General features: G+C 38.6%; 1 protein-coding gene across 1 annotated transcript in view; it reads left to right on the top strand.

The window, feature by feature from the left end:
• The first annotated feature begins 11,381 nt into the window (after positions 1-11,381).
• Positions 11,382-24,780, top strand: part of LOC145999778 (angiotensin-converting enzyme-like) — a 50,962-nt gene continuing 37,563 nt past the window's right edge. The window contains exons 1-2 of the mRNA XM_083137082.1: positions 11,382-11,750; positions 23,439-23,600. Of these exons, the coding sequence (XP_082993208.1) occupies positions 11,514-11,750; positions 23,439-23,600 (399 nt within the window). The 5' untranslated portion in view covers positions 11,382-11,513. The remainder of the gene's footprint in view (positions 11,751-23,438; positions 23,601-24,780) is intronic.

Below are 24,780 nucleotides of genomic sequence, written 5' to 3'. Positions count from 1 at the left end.
TTTCCTATTTACTTCGGCCGATGCCTTGGCAAATTCCCTACCCTGAGCATCAATTTTCTGACCCTGTGCTTCAAGTTTCTGACCTTGCGCATCAAGTTTCGCATCAAGTTTCTGACCCTGTGCCTCAAGTTTCTGACTAACGTTTTCAGATACTTTCGCCTGTTCCTGGAGCATTGCTACAATGAGGTCAAGTTGGGGGTTATTAATGGTACTTGCACTACCGTTGGGTGGGAACCCACGACCTGCTGGCCGTTCCAGCGACCTTGATCTGGTATTCATATTTGGGGAGTGCCGGTGCTGAGTCTCATAATCTTGCGATCCGCGAGACAAAAATGGGACAGACGACAGATTCAGGAGTTGACTGGCTTCGTCTACGCGGCTGGTCCAGGGATACGTGCCTCCAGGTTACGTTGCCGAGCAATAGGATAGGTGAACCTAACCTACTCACCCACTTTGGGCTTGATTGAACCTAAGAAACTACCCGGCTATGCAACCTGGACACACCTATCCCCATGCAGCTCTACGCTGTCCTCCAGTGACCATTAACATGGAGGATGTCCCCAGTAGACCAGCATCCATTCCGAGGAATGACTGCTGGTTTATCATAAGGACTTTCAGCCTATTTATTCCGGAGCGAGTAGAACGCTTCCCGGGCTTGCCCGCCCAAATATGAATTAATAGATCAAGATGTTGGAACGACACATTTAATATTCTGAGACTTATCACATTTAACTATATACAAGCACTGCACAAACTTATAGGTTCGCTTTTACACTTAGAACCAACAAATGGGTAACAAAAAGCATGGTACTTACATATCCTGCATTCACCTCATCACACATGGGCCTCTCAACAAAACACTTATCACTCCAACTGTAAATGGGGGGATTTCTGTGAATTTGCACTAAAAATATAGCGGTATCTTAAGACATTGATATTGGATATTGACTTGCACATGAACTGTTTCAGGGAGCTATATCACAAAGGATGGGCCGAATATTCATGGATGTCTTTGGATACAAAGCATCATGGTTTCCTGAAGGCTCATTGTCCTCACCATGTGGTTTTGAAAATTTCAGAATTTTCATGGATATTGGTTCCATGCACTTTAAGGCACTTTAAGTGCTGTAATTCGTTCATATTATACACTACAGGACTAATTCCAAGCACTTAGTAGATATTTCACATGTTGGAACACATTGTTCCTCTCTCCACTGGCCTACTCTGGCCCAAAAACTTGGAGCGATGTGAACTGTACTAAATATCCAGACGAAGTGAAATCAAGATGGCTTCCTCTCATGATAAAAGCTATCTCAGTCCTATTGTCTGGTAGCCACGCCCATGAGGCCATCTGATTGGTCCACAGCACCTTGGGTTACTTGCCTTCCTCTAGTACCTCAAGAAATCCACTAGATGGCAGTCTAGTCGGGGCTAGTTCCACTGGCACTCTGGTGCTGTGAGACCGATTGTCTTTTGTCAAAAACATCGATTTTTTATGTTTTTGTGGTTTATTTGTACTAATAACTGTGACTTGGAGTTATTTTCAGGGAAAGCAAGTTAATTTGTGCTTGCACAAATGTTATCCTGAAAATATATGTGTTAATAAAAAATTTGCATGAAAAGCAACATGTGCTCTCTGGATTCTGTCTATCCACAAAAGGTTGTCCTTTTGATAACCAATGAATTTTGGTCTGGGGCTTATCATTTACTTAATATTTTGATGTTTTATCATACTTTTACCAATTAGACCTAATTACTGTTAATCTTAACATAACTGGGAATGTCTATTCCTATTAATTTTACCTGGATTGAATTGGCCTTGTACTTTGGTTGGAGTGGAGTGCTGCCTGTATGTATTGGGGATGTATACCCAACCTTTGGTTGGTTATAATATCATGACACCTCCAAACCTCTTTATACAAGTCACCATATGAAAAATTTGAACAGATTTTTTTTCATGTGAATAATATTTCCTAATATTGCATGATAATATTAAAAAAACGTTAATAGTTATTAAAATATACTTCTACCAACTGTAACCACTTACATTTGTCAGACAAATTTTCAGGGTGATACACGGATTGATGACTTTAAGGTCCTCTTCGTTAAAATTTGAAGCTGTGCTGCGTATTCCTCTGAACCCTGTTCCTACCCCACTGTATGCATTATGTATATGAATGCTTATGTAAATATGTATATATGTATTATAAATTTGTATGTATTTGGTATTTGTATTTTTCTTATTAAGTGTCGCTTTTCTGCCAATCGCGATGAGTAAAAATTAAATGAAATTTATGACAGGACACAACAACGCCATGCTCAGGTCGGGATTCAAACCCGGTAACTTCGAAAGCCATATCAAAAGTCGACCACTCATCGCACTCAACTACTGAGCCGGTGTGTATATTTATATGTGTGAGTATATATGTGCATTGCAAGTTTTGTGTATTATACGTATATTAAGGATCGGCATTCGTGAATGACTCGTCAGTGTAACCTGCTGTGAAGCCAGAGATCCCAGATTCGAACCCTGACTAAGATATGAGAGTCTGCACCATCATCAATTCCATCAGCTCATTATTTATTCTCGTCGTCACGATTGACACGAAAGGTAAAGAAGCGACGTGAAATAATAGAATTAGAATGCATGTATGTCGCACAACGGTTCTGTAATTTCCTAAAATGAGGAAATTTTACAAAATGTAAATCTATATTATATACATATTTGCAATGTTAATATAAATGTTGGTTTTATAATTACGATACGTCAAGATTTATTATATTATATATATAACCTAGGTATATATATATGTGTGTGTTTCTATATGTGTGTGTGCTATATATATATATTTACATGTAAAGGTTACTCTTTCATATGACTGAGGAAGTACATTTTCTGAAATAATGAATACACTTAATTGCAACGCATTTCGTGAATGTGCGTGTGCGTAGATAGGAGTTATACAAGGGAGTGCTGGAAAGTCTCTTGTCCTTGTTCCTTCTTGTGTTTTTATATGAACAAATTGCAATTGTATAAGTTATACATGTACAGGGAGGTTATTTCAGTCGTTCACCGCCAGAGTGACGGCCGTTCGGCGGGCTCTTCATGCAACAGGTCCCGGCAAATTGCGTTCAGGAAGTCCGTAACAGAAACCGCTTGTTTTGTAATGTTTCCACTTTTCACAATTACAGTTACAATTACAATTGAAATAAGCACGTAACTTGTCGCAAGGATTGCAGGAAAAGGTGCCCTCGCAATTACAAATATTTCTGGCACCTTATTTCTGACATCTAATCTTAGATTAGTCATCGCTACTTTATTCTCAGTTGTCGCGACAGCGCCTGCAGCTTATCGGGGGTTGGGTGAGTTGTCAGCCGCGAGAGGGCGCTTCATATTGCACGTGTCGGCAGTGATGCCAACCGTAGGGACATGTCCCTACGCATAGGGACTTTTCACTAAATTTCGCCCGCGTAGGAACGTAGGGACAGATTTTGCCAAATGAGGGAAACGTAGGTACTTTTTTCAATCTTGGTAAATTACATTTTATGAATTAGTTTATCTGGATACTTTAGCGAGGAGGAGAAAAAAGAACTAACTAACAAATCTCCATCAGAATTTTGGAACATGTTATCGGTTACCAAAAACTTTCAAGGCAAGTTCCTTTTTGAAAACATTTCCACTCTCGCGAAAATAGTGCTAACATTGCCGCATTCTAACGCGGAAACGGAAAGAATATTTTCAATGTTAAGTGATACAAAAACAAAAAAGGGAAATAAAATGGGACCAAAATTGTTAAAGAATGCAGGAAATACAGCATCACCAACCAACATCCATCTCTTCACAGCAGCAGCATGTATGACTTCAAATAACATAATCAACAGTAAACGACTCAACGTTATTCATTAGGGGTGTGCTGGATTCTTTACTTTAAAAAGTCGTTAATTCTCGACGTTTTCTGCCTTGTAAGTTTCTGGAACTTATCGAAAGTTGTAAGTTTTTATTCTAGAAATGCAAAAACGATCACTTAAAGTGAAAATGACTTGTAAAATTCGAGATTTCCAGTGCTTCGGGAAATTTCGAACATTTCCCGTCCAGAAAATTTTCCGACTTGGTCGGGAAATTGCAAATTTTTCAGTCCCGAATGTCGGGATTTAAAAAAATTACCGTCCCGATCCCGTCCCGACCCAAAAAATTCTGTCCAGCACACCCCTATTATTCATTAAGGCAAGAATTTACAATACCGGACCCTTCTGTAATTTCTATGCTACGTCTTATACTCACGAAATAATTATTCGTGATTATTTATCTCAAGTTAACATGTTGGGGTGAGGGGGAAAAAATGTTCATTAACGTGCAGAAGTTGTAAAATAAGCTTTTCAATTCTCGCAATGATTCTCCGTATACAAGTATGGTAGCCATATTTGTTGATATGAACAAATTAAAATTAGTTACGCTGTCTACAGCGTTGCCACACTGTTGATTTCATACTTGGAGAGCATGGATCGTGTAAGAATGGCGGAAGAGAACAGTAAAAAAGTTGTTAATGTTGTACAGATTGTTAGGTGGAGTGTGCAGGAGGATGGCTGTGGGCTAATTAATAAACTTATGGATTTCAGTATATTGCCCAAAGAACGTGCTTACATGTGACAGCGACAATCACGATGTAGAAGAACTGATTTGATTACAGGTAAATTTGGCAACAGTACATCAATCATAAAATTGCAGGATACGAAAATAGCGTCTTCGATGATGAACGTTTGCCGTTAAAGTGCTACGAAAATAATATTTTTTATCGGTTCGTAATCACAATTACCGCAAAACCATTCAGGAATAGCCCCACTGACCATTCTCGGTAAGTTTAGGTTAAGTTAGGTTAGGCAAACATAGTTAAAATTTGGGCTCGAAAAAAACATGCACGGGTAGCCCAACAAACCATTGACGGATAGCCCCACGAACCATTCAGGTACGGTTAGGTTAGGTTAGGATAGGCAAACATAGTTAAAATTTGGGGTCGTAGTAATATCAGGAATGTATATTTCGTTTTTTAAGTATTGGAAACACAAAATCTTCCGGTAAATAATAAGCAATCGTGCCGATCGCGGACCACTCAATTTCACTTATTTTGCAATTTCTACACGTGACCCCCCAAATCTTAACTTGAAATTCGTGATTAGGAGGCCTCAATTAGTGAGTATGCAAAATATTACAAAAATCGGGGAGGGGTCATGTATTGTAAATTCGCTCCTTCATTAATTGTGGAAGCACCGAGCAGAAAGATTTGGTAAGTAAATGTGTATATTTTATCTTCTGTTTTGCATGCTAATGAGGTGTTGTTTTTTTAGTTACTTTACTTGGCGTAGGGACATTTGGTCAGTTGTAGGGACATTTTGACTACGTCTGTAGGGACATTGCTGAAAAATGGTTAGCAACACTGTCGGCTACCAGACGTCAGCGTTCGTTCATGTTCAATTCTGTTTGCGTTCAACAGTACGCGTGTTGCTTATACTGTGTTATTGTAATGTGCTACTCATGGCCAGTGCTTTATTGTGTGTTAATTGTTATTCATTCATTACTTATGTCGTTAAACAAATATAGTCTTGAACAGAGAGTTTTTATGTACGATAATTACGTGAAAACGAATTCTTGCAGAAAAGTGGTCAGGCAATTACGAGAGACAGGATCTCTTGAACCTAAGAAACGTGTTGTATTGCTGTTAAAGGAGGTCATTTTCAACATCTCTTATAACACAGGAGGTTAGTGATCATCATTATTATTACTTTTAAATATCATTTTACGCTTTCGGTTTGCTTTATGCGCCGGGATGCTGTCTTCCATTTCTGTCAACTGAGGATAACGTAGCGATGTCTAATCTAAGATTAGATGTCAGAAATAAGGTGCCAAAATATTTGTATTTGGGAGGACACCTTTTCCAGCATCCTTGCGACAAGGTACGTGCTTATTTCAATTGTAATTGTAACTGTAATTGTGAAAAGTGGAAACATTACAAAACAAGCGGTTTCTGTTACGGACTTCCTGAACGCAATTTGCCGGGACCTGTTGCATGAAGAGCCCGCCGAACGGCCGACACGCTGGCGGTGAACGACTGAAATAACCTCCCTGTACATACTAAACTACTTGTGTTTCTATGTGCGGACAACAACATTTTCAATTTTGTAAATAAAGCCAATTTCACTGTGAAATGTAATTTCTTCAAAGAGCTGCAGATGTATGAGCTTGCTGGAAGATCCATGAAAATGTTGATCCAATCAAATCCGTTCTGGAGGTCGTTGGTAGATAAAAGTGCAATTGCTTCACGAAAGAAGATTAATTCTCTCAGAATTAATTGTCATTAACGAATCGGATCGTCTGAAACGTACATATTTGAACCTTGTCGAAATACAGCATGTTTTATCACCTGACAGTTTACACATGACTCAAAAATATTTAAAAATACAAGACGAACACGTACTTATTCCATAACAAATTATAGCATTAGTCAACGAAATCTATAAAATAAATATGAATGTTACCTCTTGCCTACTCAACTGATTTATTATTAAAGAATCTCTACTTAATAATAAATAAATTAAAGAATATCTCTTTAATAATAAATCACTTGAGTAGGGAAAGAGGAAACAGTGATATCTATTTTGTAGATTTCCGTAATGCAATAACTTGTTGTGGAATAACTGTGTACGTTCCTTGCACATTCTATTGCAAGGTAACTTCAAGTTAGAATTGTAAATTATGGGATGGATCTCACCCAAGATAATTTATTAAACTATTTTTCTCTGTGGGAATGAGGGACAATTTTGCACCAGTTGTGCATTTATTTCAATATCGTCCGAATGGGCAATGCTGCTGAGGGAAAAGGTTGGTGTTCAATAGAGTGTGAATTTCTCCACATGTTGCAAGTGAAAGTGTTTTTTTCAAGTTGATTATTAAGATAGATACGATGTTTGAAAAATATGATGAATAAGAATTTTCGGAAACCAATGTATTCCTTATGGGGAATCAACTTCAACTTAATGTTACGGCTAATCAAATGGAAGTTTCGACATTTCCGCCTGCCAATTCCTACTTCAGTCTGTCCTTTTTCCGTTGTTATATTTTTTTATGCCATCGGAAGTTTGATATTCCCAAGAGAACAAAAGAAATAATACTTCCATAAGAGCAATGTACTGCTCCTTGCCTCCTACGGCCATCCTGGCAGTGTTGCCAAACCTGATGCGCATAAAAGAGCTAAATTTCACCGTAAACGGAGTAAAAACTTTCAAGGAGCTAGATTTACGAAACTGGATAAAGTGCCTGCTGGGGTAATTTTAGGTGTCAAATGAGTGGGGTGTGGGTGAGGGGGCACTGTTATTACCGTTAGCTTTAAAGTGATGGTAATTTATTCTTAGTTTTCACCGTCTAGATCCGGTGGCATCACCCATCTCAATAATCCACCGATGGTCGTATGAAATCGAAACTAAAGTATTCCTGGATAACAATATTACGGCCTCTTCGTCAGCCAAGGCGCTATAAAGAAAAGTAGCTGGAGATGTAAGAGGGGGTGGGGCGACGCAGCCAATATAACAATATCACGCAAAATGTATACTTACGACAGAAGTTGTCTATGTAAGCCGGAACCAGTGGTGGCATCATAGTGAGGCAGTAGTACCCGTGGGTGCCATAGTTCACAGCCAAACGAGTGCACGAAAAAGCCAGATGTGGCTCCAAAAGAGCGAAGCTGGCAACAGTGATCGGCAGCTGCCGAAAAGAGAAGGTCCTAGGGGAAATTGTCCCTCTCTCCCTTATAATAACACACATTATAGCATTCATGTAAGCCTTTCCTCTACGTTGCCGCGAGAGAGCTTAGAATAGTATGACAGCGTCCATATTGCCTTCTTCCTTTTGTCGCTTGTGTTTCTCGTTCTCGCTTCTTTATTTGTTGTTTATTATTATAGATCGTGTCTTGTGAATTAGATTGTTATGGCAGATTAACCCAGCATTCAAATTTCAAGCCAGTCAAACAATAAATACAATTTTTGACCTACGCAAAAAAATTCAAATGGAAATATCCTTCTCTTTCACTAATTGTTTTTCAGTAAGTAATATTAAGATAGAGTAATGAAGATATGTACGTACATTTAATTAAAAAAAAATCCCGGTTGAGCGAGCTAACTACCATCTCTGTTTAAATTTTGGAAAGGGAAGAAAATTCCGAAAGACTCGTGTCAAATATATTTGATATTACTTTATGTTTATGTAAATATTTTAATATTAACTATTATTAATAGTAATACAGCATATCCTTTCACTAGTCGTTATCTCGTCGCTCTAATAACCAGACAAAAAAAGGGGCAGCACATATTAACGAAACCAAAGCGTTCCGTTTCGTGACAATATCCAGTTCGAACCCTGGCACGAACAATGTAGACTGGCCTTAACAGATAAAGTGGATGCATGTTTCAAACGTATCCTCTTCTCCCCAGAGGAATATCGGAAGCTTTACATGAACAAACTTGTCTCTATATTCGATTGATTGATTGATTTAGTTTACTTTACTTCGCTTTTCTGCCACTTTAGCTAATCGCGAAGATGGGGATGAGTGATGATATGATGAAATTGATGAATGGACACTCACAAACATCCATGCCCAGACCAGGATTCGAAGGCTGGACCCCTGGCGTCGTAGCGCGATGTGCCAACAACTCACGAAGGCCGACATCTCTATATTCGAAATAGGCCTAAAAAGATGGGAGACAGTGGCGCCAACTTTGGAAAAAACATGGGGTGAGCAGATTTATTTTATATTATTTATTACTTTATAATTATTTATTTTGTAATTTTATGCGATAATAGTTATAAGCTGGCTGAGAATTTGCCCTAAAATCCTTTTCTGTTCCCTAGTCTGAAAATTTAAGCTTTGACGTTTAAAAACCGTTTCAGGTAATTTCTGAATTTTATAGTTACAAACCATAGAGTGCAGCAGAACCTGCAGCCATATTTAGCTCCTGATTGGCCATATTTAGCTCCTGATTCCGGAAGTTAATGCAGTGTTCCTTCAAAGTAACGCTAGATGGCAGGGTTCAAATTGATAGTGTACATTTCAGACATCCATCCTAACATGATGGGAAACTCCTTTAAACTCAGATTGATTTTTGAGCACATTTTTAAAATTATTACACAAAAATGGTATTATTTATCACATGTCAAGTTATGAAATTTCTCCTATACTGCGGTACGTAATCACTTCACATACGTTACAAGCGCTTTCAGAAATATTCAACATTATTGTTTTTCGAAGGCTTATTGATTTTTATATACAAGAAAGGATTCAATTGTATTTTTAACTTTTTTCATATTTTTGCATACAAATATATATTTATTATCATAATTTCGCTAATTTGATTACAAACTTCATTACTAGATAATCACGAGTCTATTTTTTTCTGTAAACGACCAGGCAAGAAACAGAAGGGCACGGAACGTAAACACTTCCGGTGCTCACAGCCAATAAGAAAGCGTTATATACCTCTGGTTCTGTAGCACTCCAGGGTTTGTAAATACGCTCCCCGATGGCGCAGTGGTAGCGTCGTCGCTATGTAATCAAGGGGTATCTGGTTCGATACTCGGTGGAGGCACATAGTGATTCGGATTCAACTTTAAACTGTATGTCCAGTCCCGATTAACCTTACTGTGCATAAATTATACTTAAAACTCCAAATCAATCAATCAATTATAGTGCCCGTTTTTGCCTATATTATTAATAAGTCTTTTTCGAAGATGAGTGCTTAAACCTGGAAAGTTAAAGAAAAGTCGATGTTCATAAACCTTAGTGCGTATTTTGTATTTTTCTTTGCTTTCTTGAGTTTCATTTAAGACCACTTTTATGAACAGATAAATCCCTTTGATTACAAGGAGACGAAGACACCACTACGCCACTGGGGAGGCCCTCAGTGATCTCTTGCCTGCCGATTTGAAAGTTTTAGTCTTGTCGATACCCGCCCTGGCTATAAGACCTTATCTTCCCTTACTTTCCTAATAACAATGTGGCCACGGAGAGTGTAAATAATACAAGACAGTATAGAGTTTAATATTGTAGGTGTAACAAATATTTTGAAAACACTCAGTCAGTAATTAAGTCGTAGGAATTCTTTAAAGGTATAATGATTAACAGTGGCGGCGATCGGCTTCCAAAACTGGGGGTGGGCAAGGCAGGGGCGCCGACTTGTCAAATTATTGGGGGGGGGCCTCTGTTCACTGAAATTAATTAATGAATGACTCACTCTCTCCCTTTTTAAAATTTTGGCCTCAGTGTTCGGAATCTCATAAAAGCCCATGAATTCCTCAAAAATATTAAAATTTTCATTCACAGTTCGAATGCAGAATGTCAATTGTTCCCGGATGTATGGATGTCACAAGTTTCGTCAACCATAATAGCAAAATATTCCCGACTTTTAATATCTGCTACCATTGAGCGCAAAACAGATCTCCCTAATATATCAATGATCTCGTTCTGAATGTCATGTGAGAGCCATTTGTAACCCGAACGTCCCATCCACTACCCTAGTTCATGCACAGCGTCTTTTGAAACTCTTTTTAGTAAAAAATTTAACAATACTCATAATTGCATACTTAGTATATAGTAATAAGTCATGTGTCTTGCTGTCTCTGGTCATAGCCCCCCAAAAGTTGATGGTTTAGCGGTCTCAGCCCCCCAAAGATGATGGTCTTGAACATTTCAAATCTGTATTTAAAGTTAATTTCATGTGGCACAATTCAGAGTAAACTGTACAAGAGAAACAAAATAATACATTAGATACTCTTAAGCAAAATTATTTGGCGGGCTCTGCCCCACATCGTTAACATTGGGGGGCTCGAGCCCCCCAAGCCCCATGGAGTCGGCGCCTATGGGGCAAGGTGCGAAACTGCGGGGGGCAAGGACAGTTTACTTTGCCTTGGTAGATAAGGTTTAGCGTAGTGCAAGAGCAAAAGTGGCTTAAAATGGGGGACAACTGCTCCCCCTTATCGCCGCCACTGATGATTACACATTTTGTTTTCTTAAGCGCAGATACTTTATTTCTAAAATATTATAATAACAAGTAAGTTCTTAGATGGGGCCGAGCCCAACATGTCCATATAAATTGGCGCCACTGTCGTGGAATGTGAAATCCTTGGTCCGCCATTAAGTTATCTCCGGTTGCTACTGTTTGAGTAAGGCTAGAGTTACCTGTGAACAAACCCAAAAATCCTTGCCATTGTCTGAAGTATGTGCGCGGGAACTCAGGAAATTGCTATTTCATGCCTGAAACATGTGAACCTCTCCCACACACTTAGCTCGTGACCTTCGACGCTTCGTGTAGTGATTCAGAAGTCAAGGTGCGATAAAATCCATAGCAACAGTTGCAGGTGCTGGCTGATAACGATTGAAAGAGGGTGCAAAGGTTTCTTATTCGAGTTAAAGCCTGTCACGGATAGCTTCGTGTCGACAGCTTGTGCAGTGACGCTTCTTTGTTAAGAAAATATGGCGCGAAAGTTATGCTTGTTGCTGGTAATAGCTGTTCTTGTTTGTACCTTGAAAGTGGGCGGACTTCCTGTGAGCAGTGAAGAAGATTCGAACGAGGGTCTGCTTTCGGAAGACGAGACAGTTCAGTCCTACCTGGAATTGCTCGAGTTGGATTATGACGATCAATGTCAGGCGGCTGCAAATATTACATGGGATGCAATCCTTTATAAGAAGAAAGTCAACTATCCAGAGCAGGTAAGCAATCCATTATCGGGCTCAGAGGGCTTTTTTAATCACTAAATTCAAGAAAAAATTGTTATTGAATCATTGCTTCCTTTGTTGTTTATACTGGTGCAGTTATATAATAATTACAAAAATATTATTATTAATAAAAAGAAGAATCAATTATTGCATTTTGCATTAGTGTCACACATATATTTTATCATTCACTAAACTTAAAAAAAACATCTTAATGTTGCATCAATGCGTTTTTGTTTATACAAAAAATACCATCATTACCAACCAATTATACACTGCCTCTGGCATTAGTCCAAACATATATCCCAAGGGGAGACCTGATAGGTCCGCCACGAGAATTTTGACTCCAATGTATGTTAGTTTTATGATTTTATTAACAAAAGTAGTACATACACAATCAGAACACCGTAGGGAACAATGATTTTTTTTTTAAAATGTTTATAAAAATATTCCCGGCCTTCGTAACGAAGTGGAGCACATCGCGTTACGACGCCAGAGGTTCCGGTTTCGAATCCCGGTCTGGGCATGGATGTTTGTGAAAATCCCTTAATCAATTTCATCATCTCATCACTCATCCTCATTTTAGTGATTATCCAAAAGTGGCAGAAAAGCGAAGTAAAACAAACCGAATCAATCAATTATAAAAATATTCACAATTCAAAAATTGAAAAACAGATGGTGGACCTAGCAGGCTTCCACGGATAAACGAAGGTTAAGCACCAAGGCGTTTGCATACAGGTCGGTCAGTCAACATTTCCTGTGCTCGTATACTTTCTATCGTTTGTGACGTACATTACCCAATCAAAAAGGGCAAAAGTTTTGAATTGATTTGCTTTTATGACCAGTTCTCGATGGTTAATTAAAGATAACGGCGATTATCAGGGACCTCATGTGTTGCATAGAGTATCGGTCACATTTTATTTTGCCCAATGTATTTTTTTTTTAATATAAAATCAGTTATTTCCAATTTTCCATTTTATAGTGTATGAACCGTCTAATTTAATGTCATCAGCTGATATTTTCTTCTATTCCGCCCCCCCCCCTTAACCATTCCTTCTATTACAGCCAATACAAAGGCAAAGAAACAGATTCACCACTGCATTTGAAACGTTGGCATGGGAAAAGTGTCGCTAGTGTCGCTATTTTAAACCACGGGAAGCCAATAGTTCGCATATTTTCCGAGGTTTCAGAAGTCTTGGCGCTAGTAGCCAAGTTGTCCATCGTAATTTTCATTCTTCCTTATTCTACTCCCTGTGTAGTTTTAAGGAATTCGTTGATTCCAAAATGTTGTCCTCTGCTCATTGACGTTTCGCAGCAGCCATGTTTATCTCAGCCAGTCACTGACGTAGGAGATTTTTCTTTGACAGGGCTGAAATTGTAAACGTTGATATTGCATGGCTGAATAGGCGGGCGGAATACACAATAAAATACTACAATTACCATTACCTTCGTTTCAAAAGTTGTTCAACGAAAAAAAATGGTAACACCGCAATTTTAAGGAAGGTTTGCTCTACTACCTTGGTTTATTCCGAGTTCTTTATAGCTTTCATTTTAAAATTTCGATTTTCCCAAAATTCTGAAGGAGGGGATTGTAGCCCGGTCAGTACTTATCAAGAACAGATTATAAGGCAACTATAGTGCGTCTCAACCTTAAAAGTCAGTATGGGTTAAATGGAGCGTGGCGTTGCCAGGTCAACAAACGGAGGCGCATCGAGTCGTTGTTAATCGCTAATGATTGCGACAAATTTACTTCCTTAATATCGTATAGGAAATCTTCAAAATCTATGTATTTGATGCATTTTCGGAAAAAAACCATAGTTGCCTCAAGATTTGCATGTAAAAGTGTATATTTTGACGTAACTATTTACTATTTTGCATCTGTATTATATGTTTAATACACGCAACTATTGTTACTTCTTTCGTTGAATGTTGTATCCTTTACATAAACAGAATTTAAAAAATGCAAAAACAAACATTAAGATATATTTTTTACGAAAAATAAAGTATTCTGTATATAAGACGTTCAGAACACTCCCCAACATCAGCAGTTGTCTTTACCGCCTTTCTGATATTCATTGACTGTAAAAAGCGATTTAACACGCGCATAACTATTATGCGTTCTTTACCTCAAAGTTTACCAATACTGCGTCTTTTTCCAGCTTCTCTATCCATTATTAAACGAAATATGTAACTTACATGCAATCCACAATTATCACACAGCACACTACACTTCCTAAGAACCAGGGCATCTGCCTGCAACTGAATTGTAACCTTGGTGGCGCGGCGCGCAATGAATTTGATACGCGAGAAAGCCCGCGTAAATAAACTACGATTGTGCAAAAAATAACAGTGCTGTGAAGTAACAATGCATTCTAAAAATAACTTCAACAATGGTCAACACTTTTCTCGCTTGGTCTGCACGTGTATCGCGACAAACCGAAAAGTTTCTCGCTAACCAACTTTTTCGTGTTACAGTCTGATGATTTATACAAAATATCCAATGTAAATATATTTAACTCTCTTCGTAAGCAAATTAGTTCACTCAGGCGAAGAATATCATATCTACAAACACCATAGATCCCATAGAAAAAAAAGTGGCGAAGTTGCTCAAGCGGTTTGATATTTATGGCTTTTGAAGTATTTAGTACAAAAAATTTAAGCGTTTTGCAAAATTGCATAATTATGGAAATTTCAGATCACATGAATTTATGACAGGTTATATAATGTCAGTAAATAGAGCATAAAAAACTCTACAGGATAATGATTTCACTGTTTGAAATTAATGACTTTTACATTTTGTAAATTTTGTAACATCTGGCAACGCAGCGGTCGTAGAGAAGGACAGAGCTATTGGCAAAACTCATGTATTGGAGAGAGAGGGAAGTACTCCATTTACTTCCATACTGACTTTTAAGGTTGAGACAGTCTATAGTACTAAACTGACTACGTCATTTAAAAATAACTGAGGCTTCGAAATGACAGCACACAAATAAACAAGACATAACACAACGCAATAGAAGATTGTGCTATTGAACCCTTAACTGAACAACGAACGAAAATGAGATTAGTAGTAAGACAAGCCATTCGTTCTATTAAGCCTTCTAGTGGACAGAACAATTTGACCAGTGCACCAAGATTGGGAAAAAGAGATGTTGGAATGTAGTAAAATAACTAACCATTTGACATATCATGACCTAACAGTTGTAATCAGTGGTAGACATGGTGCCTGAAAATCTTGACCTCACCCCCTAAACTTTTAAATTCAGTTTTAGAAAATCAGTATTTTCAAGTTCACTTATGGTAAGTTGCAATACTTTTTTAAAAGAAATAACGAGTACAGATTTGTTTTTTAATGACAGTGTTCTCTGTATCACGTGTATCATTAAAGCACAATAATAAACATGCGAAATAATTTTTTGCACTGTTGCTAGCCGTATTTGCAAATCTGGAGCTATATGTTAGAAACGGCAATATATTAGAATGTATTGCATAGTTATTCATGTTGTGACCGGTTGAGTCTTCTTTAGGAAGGCCACTCCGCCGCAAGAATTGATTACTTTCCATACAATCTTTTATTAATTAACAAATTAAATGTTTCAAGATCGCATTTCAAAATGTGTAGCTCTCTCTTAGTTGTATGCATGGGTTTCTTAGCCCGTATTTGAAAAAAATGCTGGCTCCTGAGTAAAAGGGCTGGCACCTTAATATAGAATAGAATATTCTATATAACTATAACTATAAAGATGGCTCGGGTGGAGCATGATCACTCATTTCGCCGCCTTCTCTAATAGCTTTCCCCCGCCGTTCTCTTACTTCCCCCAAGTATTTCCCCCCTTGCTGCCCCGCTTCCTTTATCTTCATTCTGTCCCTGTTAAGTTTTTCAGCCATTTGTCCCTTAGGTCACGTTTAGAAGGGCAGTTCAGTAGGATATGCTCGTCCGTCTCCTCCCCATCGCACAAAGAACATATCGTTTCCCCTGCCTCGTCTCTCTTTCTTAGTTGTTTCCATCCCCCAAATCTGAACCATGCCAGTGCGCCTCTTTCATTTTTCCCACAACCTTGATATATTTGGCTTTCCCCCATTCTCTTACTCTTAGCTGTTCCCTGATTGAGGTCTTTGTTTGGCAGTCTGCTATTATTTCCTGCCTGTCTATGTCCAGTAACCTGTCTCTGATTTGATTTTCTGTTGGGATGCCCCCCCTTTCCTCCCTCTTCCCATACCCAACCCAATCCGCTATTATACAGGGTGATTTGTAATTAGATGTATTCCCAGAAAGGGGTTAAAGTAGAGACAATTTGCAATAAATTTGACTATATGATACCCCGTCCGAAAATTAGTAGTTTTCGAGATAACCGAATTTCTATTTTTTTTTTAAATGACAATTTTCCACATAAAAGTACGAATACAGTGTGCTTCCCAAATGTAGGGTTCAATATGTGCCCAGTTTCTCTTTTGGCCCCGTGATTTCCGTAATATACCCCACAAAGCGGTGTTATTCCTTTCTGCTACGGCCTTTTTTATATCTTCAAAATTTTGCTGTTCCCATTTTGGCACCTGAATTTTTTGTAGTTTTGTCTACCCCTTGTTGTAAGTAAAATTTTAGTATGTGGAAGGGTGGGCTTCCACATATACAACTTCTGGCCAGATTATGGCTATATTTCATTTTCTTTCATCCATTGCTCATGAAGTATGGTAACATAAATGTCATGAATTTGTGATTAGATTTGCTTTATTTTACTTCGCTTTTTGTGCCACTTTTGGCTAATTTGCGAAAATGGGGATGAGTGACTATATGATGAAATTGACGAATGAACACTCACAAATATCCATGCCCAGGCCAGGATTCGAACCCGGGACCCCTGGCCTCGTAGCGCGGTATGCTAACCACTCCGCCACAGGGGCCGGCATAAGTGTACTGAGTTAAAGATTATTTGTGATTATTGCTTCGAATCTCCTCGATAGCGTAGTGGCTAACGCGATTGAATTTTAATCCAGGGCTCACGGATTTGATTTCCCTGGGGTCTCAGTGGAGTGGTTGGATTCCCTTCCCGCAAGCTGTAGGTTCAGACACGATTACCCTGTGTGGTCATAAAAGTGTTGGTTTTTTTATCTTTATTGTTTAGCTTCTCTTTCTGCCATTTTGGATAATCACGACGATGAGATGAATGATGATTAGATGAAATTGAAGAAGGGACACTCACGTTGGGCCCGTTCCGAAAGTCGCACGAGTTTAACGCATTAAACGAGTTATGGTAACTGGCTGTCCCATAAGTGCTTCCGTGTGTTTCGTGCAAGAAAGAGATTCACCAAACGCACGGGCCAGGAGGCTGGTTTGTTCCGTGAGAATCGTCTGCTGCTTGCAGACAAAGCGCGTGCTGATGGATTCAAACTTCACTAGTTCGGAAAATGTATTATAATTTTAACAGAGACCGATATGAAGCAACGTGCACAAGATGAGTATCCCTTGACCGTTCTTAGAATGTGATTAAAATTAGTAACAGTGTCCATAGTAGAGTTTATTTTTGTCATAAGGACATTCCTTCCGCTGACGCCATGCGGAAAGAACACTCATGTTCTGGCCGGGAATAGAACCCGCAGTGGCGTAGCAACATATCGCAAAGCCCTGGGCGAGATTAGAATTCGAGGCCCCAAACCGATCTTTACATTTGAAATCTCGATGTGAATCGAACAAAATCTTCAGGGATACGTGAGCAATTTATCATATTTATATAATGATAATAAATTATTGACGAAAATAATAATTTACAATTTCACTCACCCTAAAAATGCCTTTCTCTGGAGCTGAAATCTGAAGCTTCTATGGGGGCCATGTCCCCCTGTGAAAATATAAAAACCTACGAAAATAACATGGATTACTTTTCAGATTGTACGAGAATTTCGATTTCTTCCTTGCATGTATGAAAGGATTGTTTGGGAAGAGAGGCAGGCTACAGAAGTCTGCAACAATGAGCATTTTCTTTTTATGTACAACCATTGCTGCAAGTCTACAAGACTTCCAGATTTAGTTGGGAGAGCCCATTATTTATAATCGCTGTCCCTTTCTTTCAAATTGTAGTCGTATTGCGATTTTTTCTTTATTTTTATTACCCCACATTTAGACATGTTCTTTATTTTAATAATCATTACTAATACGCATAAGAGCCACGGTGGTCTGATCACATCACCTTCAAAATGGCCGAGATCGAGAATGTAAGGCACATTTAGGGGATTTGGGGAACTCGAACTTGCTAATACGTATCATTTAATTTATAAATATATTATTACTTGTATTTTACGCCTCTGAGTTGACGTATTCATTCAAATTATAACGTTTAACTAGAATTTAAAACCAGATAAAAACATAATGTTTTAATTTTATTGCCCACAAAAATTAGCCTTTTCCATATATTTTCTCAGTTCTATTTTCGTATTAACCCGATGGGACGCGAGGCCCAGGGCGGTCGCCCACTTCGCCCACCCCTTGCTACACCACTGAGAACCCAGGAACTTTGGTAACAAGCCATCATGAAAGTGGGCAAACTTTGCGACTATCTGATTGATTTGTTTTATTTCACTCCACTTTTCAGTCACTTTTGGTTAGTCGCGAAGATGAGGATGGATGGTGACAAGATGAAATTGTTGAAAGAGTTTGCATTTGTTTTTAAGTCTACGTTATGCACGGAAAGGCTAATAGGGACTTGACCTACAGTTTAACGTGGGATTCGAACCACTGTGCAATGTGTTCCCACTGGGTATCGAATACACTCATTAAGATCAGTAACAAGCACAGAATACAACCCCCACAGAATATCATACTGGCTGTGAGTCCAGACACCACAGCCTCGTTAGCAGTGGCGTCGCGTGCGGTTCACATATGGGTGTTCACAACAATTTTTTATACTCAATGGAGATTTACTTCTATCCCTTGTAACTTCATCTTCAATTGAAAAAGTAAGAATAACAGTTCAACTCATTTTCAACAATTTCCCCCCAAAATTACGCTATATTTGAAGTAATACAAGATTTTTTATTCAATTAACAGCCCTTTAAATGCGTAATGTACAATTAGTATTGGCTAGGGCAAACTAATTAGTATAACATGCAATCTCAGGTATGTACAACGCAAGACTGGGTGCTGAATTAAAAAGTATTAATCCTTAAATAATCTGACGAAGCCGTTGCTAATAGACAACAACCTTTAAACCACCATTGTGTATTAGATTACACATTGTCCAGTTACAAGTCTAGAAAAAAGTGTGGGGGAAGGTTGACATTTAATCATACAGGTAGAAAAATATGTGTGCGCTCGTTGTACGGTCGTTTAAAGGTAATTCAGGAAGTGTGTGCTCGATGGACGAAATTTCCGTTTGCGCTTGATGTACGTGCGCTAGTCGCACGACACCGCAAGACCAGTGGCGCAACCACAGGGTATCCAAAGATTGTCTTGCTCACTTCGCTCGCAATTCATCATTGTTCTCTATGATGCATTGAAAAATACCAGAGAGAAAAACAAGACTTGTCTTCATTGATCTTGTTTTAAATGAATGAACAATTGTTTCGAGGAAAGGGAGCGTCCACATTTGGGATAATTTATGTGGGGCCTCCCCGATGGCGCAATGGTAGCGTCGTCGCCTTGCAATCAAGGGGTCCCGGGTTCGATTCTCGGTGGAGGCACACAGTGGTTCGGATCCCACTTTAAACTGTAGGTCCAGTCCCGATTAGCCTTACTGTGCATAAAGTGGACTTAAAGCAACAAATCAATCAAATGAATGGGACAATTTATGTATTGATTGATTGATTTGCTTTATTATACTTCGCGTCTTGTGCCACGTTTGGCTAATTTGCGAAGATGGGGATGAGTGATGAAATTGATTAATGCACACTCACAAACATCCATGCGCAGGCCAGGATCCCAACCCGGGACCCCTGTCGTCGTAGCGCGATGTGCAAATTTATGTAATTTTTGCTGTTGGTTTATTGTGAGATGGTTGAATAGGTTGTGTAATGTATTTAAATAATATACGCGTATGTTGTATATAATATGTATTATAGAAACTTTGAATACGTACACAATTTAGTGTCCGTCGCTCCATGTTGCATATATGTGAAACATATCGTGCATGAAAGTTATACATGTTAATGTAAAAAAGAATTATATTGGGAATGCCTTTATCAAGCAATTTCTTTCTTTCAAAAATAGTTTGTGTGCTTGTTTTCCATTATTAATGTGAAACTGAATGCATTGAAAAAAATAATTCAAATTGTTTGTTCGAACACAACTGCTTTAGCACCAACTTCTACCCCTTTTTGCATAATTTACGAGGGTAATAAGATCTTTGATATTACTACCACTACTACTACTACTACTACTAATAATAATAATAATAATAATAATAATAATAATAATAATAATAATGTTGTTCCCGGGTTCGAATCCCATCTTGGGCATGGATCTTTGAGAGTGTTCATTCATCAATTTTATCATATCATCACTCATCCCCATCTTCGTAAATTAGCCAAAAGTGGCACAAGAAGCGAAGTAAAATAAAGCAAATCAATAAAACAATAACAATAATAATAATAAAAATGTTATAATAATAACACTATTATTATTATTATTATTATTATTATTATTATTATTATTATTATTATTATTGGTACATTTATTCTGGTAGTTGCCCCCCCGAGACAAAAATTCGTGGGTGCGCCTCTACGCAACACTACCATACTTCGCAATCTACTTTCTTTTACGACATACAACCAACGACATTCATTCAGCATTGAAAGCACGTGTATCTCTAGCGGGACAGAGGGGAGGACGCGTCCAGTCCAGAAAAAAATGTATTTTGTGTATTAAGATATTTGGGTATTATACAGAATGTCCCCCCGCTCACATAAATCGGTTGCGATGCTTATGACTGAAGTGTCAGTCAATGTGACATTGCTCATATTCCTTCTTCACTCGTGTTTCGTATTTTTCCTCCTACCATTATTTTGCCATGGTTCAGAGAGATTGATTTTCGACTATTTAAAGCAAGGGTTCCCAAACCTCTTTACTTCACGGCGCCCTTCGTGTTTCAAGATTTTTCCGCGGCGCCCTGAATGTAGCCCTCTCTAACACTTGCAACGCTCAGTTACTTGTAAGATTGCATGCCGTAAATTAAAAATTAAACACGTATTTCAAATTTAGAAACATTTCATGTGTAAAAATGTACTAAATAAGCACATATTTGAAACATTCAAAGCATTGATTAACAATTCAGTGAAAATATTGAAACATTTCGCAGCGCCCCTGTAAGTCAACCGGTGTCCCAGGGTGCCGCGGCACACACTTTGGGAACCACTGATTCAAAGCGTATAGTAACATACCCGTCGTCGCCTTGTAATCGAAGTGTCCCGGGTTCGATACCCGGTGGAGGCACATAGTGATTCGGATCCCACTTGAAACTGCAGGTTCAGTCCCGATTAGTCTTACTGTGCGTAAAGAGGTCTTAAAACAACAAATCAATCAATCAAACATATTTACCATCCTTGATGTTATGCATTGCACGAAACGAATCGTTCCAGAAGCAGTCTTTTGGAAGCGAGTGGCTTGTATATGTGCAAATGGTGCCAAGGATGTGTCCTTTGCCTGTCCATGCATTCGAGTGATTTGATCAGTTACAAGAACTGTCCGATGAAAAAAGATTAACAATTCTCACCTGGTGGAGGCACATGGCACAGTGGTTCGGATCCCACTTTAAACTGTAGGTCCAGTCCAGATTAGCCTTCCTGTGCATAAAGTGGACAATCAATCAATAACAATTCTCTTTTACACATATTTATATGTTTTTAAATTTATCTATTGCAAACAAGACTACTTACTGATTTGCTCGAATTAGTGGCTAAAGACTGTGCATGTTTAGTGTGTTCTTTAGCCACTTATTCGGGCAAATCAGTAAGTAGTCTTGTTTGTAATAGATACTTTTGCACACGAACTCGCTCCTGAAGGATAACCGGCCGAAGCCTATCATTGAGCTTTAGATATTACACAGAAAATAAAATTCTCACTGTGGGTCAAGTAATTGAACACTACACACCAACGCAAAATGCACTTGTAAGTAGCGCAGACCGTCTCGAGTCCCCTTAGACATGCCTTGCATATACTGCGCTCTAGTGTCGAATGCAAGAAGTATTGCCGCTTGTATCGGGGCTCGCACAGTGTTCGCACAGCGCAGTGAACATTTTCGGGGTATAGTGGCCAACAGCCCCTTAGCTGCCAGTTTGATGCAACACGCACAGCAATTGTGTTCAACGCAATCCGTGGAACACCGTGGGAGTCAGTGTTACCAACTTTCTAATAAAGTTATCAGACGGAAAAGACGTTGTGTCAGATTAAATTGTGTGTATGTACTCGAACATCAAGAAGGATTTTTTCGAATAAATATAAGTGTGTTTTTAAAACATATACATGAGTGTTCACGTGCTCGTGCGAACAATAACAGGCGACGCGCCTACTCGTTAGTCTGCAAGAATGCAGTCCAGGATGTATATGTGGAAGAGAGGTTGACATATGGAAGCCTTCGCAAAGGATCACCCCTTGCGATTATATTTCTATACATTCTACCCCTGATGTGCCATTATTACTGAAAAAACGGTAAAGAACTCAATCACAACAATCATGTGTCGGCCTCCGTGGCGGAGTGGTTAGCACATCGCGCTACGACGCCAGGGATCCCGGGTTCGAATCTGGGCCTGGGCATGGATGTTTGTGAGTGTCCATTAATCCATATCATCACTCATCCCCATCTTCGCAAATTAGCCAAAAAGGACAGAAAAAGCGAAGTAAAATAAAGCAAATCAATCAATCAATCAACAACAATCATGTACGCGCAAGATATTGGAATTTCAGTAGGGAGAATCCCGAACCTCCCCCCATCCCCCCTCCCCAATGCTCTTGGCATTCCTGCAGTCCCCTGCCCTACAACGTGAAGCAGTGTAAAGTACTTCAATGTGCAGGAAAAAAATGCGAAAATCTCCTTTTGCTTTGCACGGCATTCACAATATTAGCTGCCTGACTTTTGGATCACTCTGTACGTAATCCCTTGCACTGGCATTGCTTTTACGTAAGTCACGAACAGGAAGCAGACAATGCACTAACTAGGATCCGTAACCTTCGCCCAGATTGATATGTGACACATGTGAAACAAGGGCTTTGTTCTGACGAAAGAATCTGATTGAAGTCTGAGCTGCAGTTCAAAGTTGACAAACATCCTGTTGTAGATGTCGCAACGATCGCAATTGTATTAGAACAAAGCAGCGTGTCATTCGGTACTCAGAGAATGATAAAGACATATCACATCAATGTTATGTAGAAATTGATATTGATATTCAGCATAACGGTTTCTTTATATAGGGTGTTCCATAACTGTGAACCTCGTTTTCAAATAACGTTCTCTGCCTGAGAATTGTTCTGGATTCTGGATTCGATACCTGGTGGAGGCACGTAGTGGTTCGGATCCCACTTTAAACTGTAGGTCCAGTCCCGATTAGCCTTACTGCGCATAAACTGAACTTAAAACATCAAATCAACTAACCAACCAAAGACTTGTTTTGGTTCGCTTCCTCCAGAGATTTCTGGGATAAACTCTGTTTTATCATTTTAAAAATTTAAATTAAAAAATGTATTTCCTGTCTTCATTATAGGTGAGGGCTCTCACGAAGTTCGCCTCGTTCCAACGAACAGAAGCAAGAAAAATCCGCAGAACATTTGAAAACACGATAGAAGGGAATGATAAAGCGAAAAGAAGCTACGATCTGTTCGCAGTAACAGGGGACTCCCTAACTCCACATGAGAAGTACAAGAAGGTAAGAAACTATATGTGGACGCTCTTGAATGTCAGCAGTAAACAAATTAAATCCATATACTTTAGTAAGTTTTTTTTTATTTATTAATTGTAAAAATACCCAAGCTAATAACTGAAAGTAAATATAGGGTGTTTCATAAAGTGCGCAGGTTTTAAATCACTTGTCATTATTTCGTTTGAAGGTTGGCAACACTGTTCTTATCATTTACGTTACTAATTGAGCCATTGTTTGAGTTGCCAAGTAGAAGATCAGTATCGAGGAACGCGTCGTTATTTTGAAAACACATTACAGAAACAGGGAGTGGCCTGCGCTGGATGAACTGGAAACCGTGATTATGTGATTTCACGTACTTTTCTATTGTTGTCGGGGTGCCAGGAATAAATATCCGTTAAGCAAACAATACATAGCTACCGCATAGTCGACAGTTTACGAACTGTCTTTGCATAGCACTTCCCGTTTCTGTAATAACGACTCGTTGCTCGATAGTGAACCGCTCCATGACAACTCAACTGAATATCTGAAGAAAAAACAATTGTTCAATTAATAATCAGAATGATAAAAGATAACGAAAATGATAAGAACAGTGGTGCCAACCTTAAAAAAATGACAAGCGATTTAAAACCTGCGCACTTTATGCAACACCCTATATATTTAGTCATGGCCGTATATAAAGCGAAACGGTGATTGCGGGGGGAGGGGTTAAGTACCAGCAGCCCAAGAATAGTAAAATTTTATAAGTACTGCTTGACGTTAATGACTATATCTTTAAAATAGGTTACTAACTACTATTATTATCAATAAACAGTTTATAATCAATTAATCAATAATATATTTTCTTTCAAGCAATCTCATAGTACATATCAATGTGCGCCTATTACCAACGTTATAATTCTTCATTGTGTTTATTGTAGGAATGTACTGATATCCCAAATTTCATTCTTTTAAAAAATCTATCAAAATATGTCTGAATTCTCACTTTTCCCGAGACTACAATCAATTAGCAATTTTTATCACACCGTATATTTTTCTCCATAACAAATTCTAAAGCATGCTTAGGTTGTGAAGAAAATAAGATTGTCATTGATGAATATTAACCTTTCGTTATAAATAAACCCCAAGTATTTTTTAAAAAAAATTCTGCCAGGTAATATAATCAAATTATAAACTGTTGATTTGATTA

Source organism: Lepisma saccharinum, chromosome 15, assembly GCF_977018435.1.
Source record: "Lepisma saccharinum chromosome 15, izLepSacc3.1, whole genome shotgun sequence".
NCBI lineage: Eukaryota > Metazoa > Arthropoda > Insecta > Zygentoma > Lepismatidae > Lepisma > Lepisma saccharinum.
This window is presented reverse-complemented; position numbering and strand designations above follow the sequence as displayed.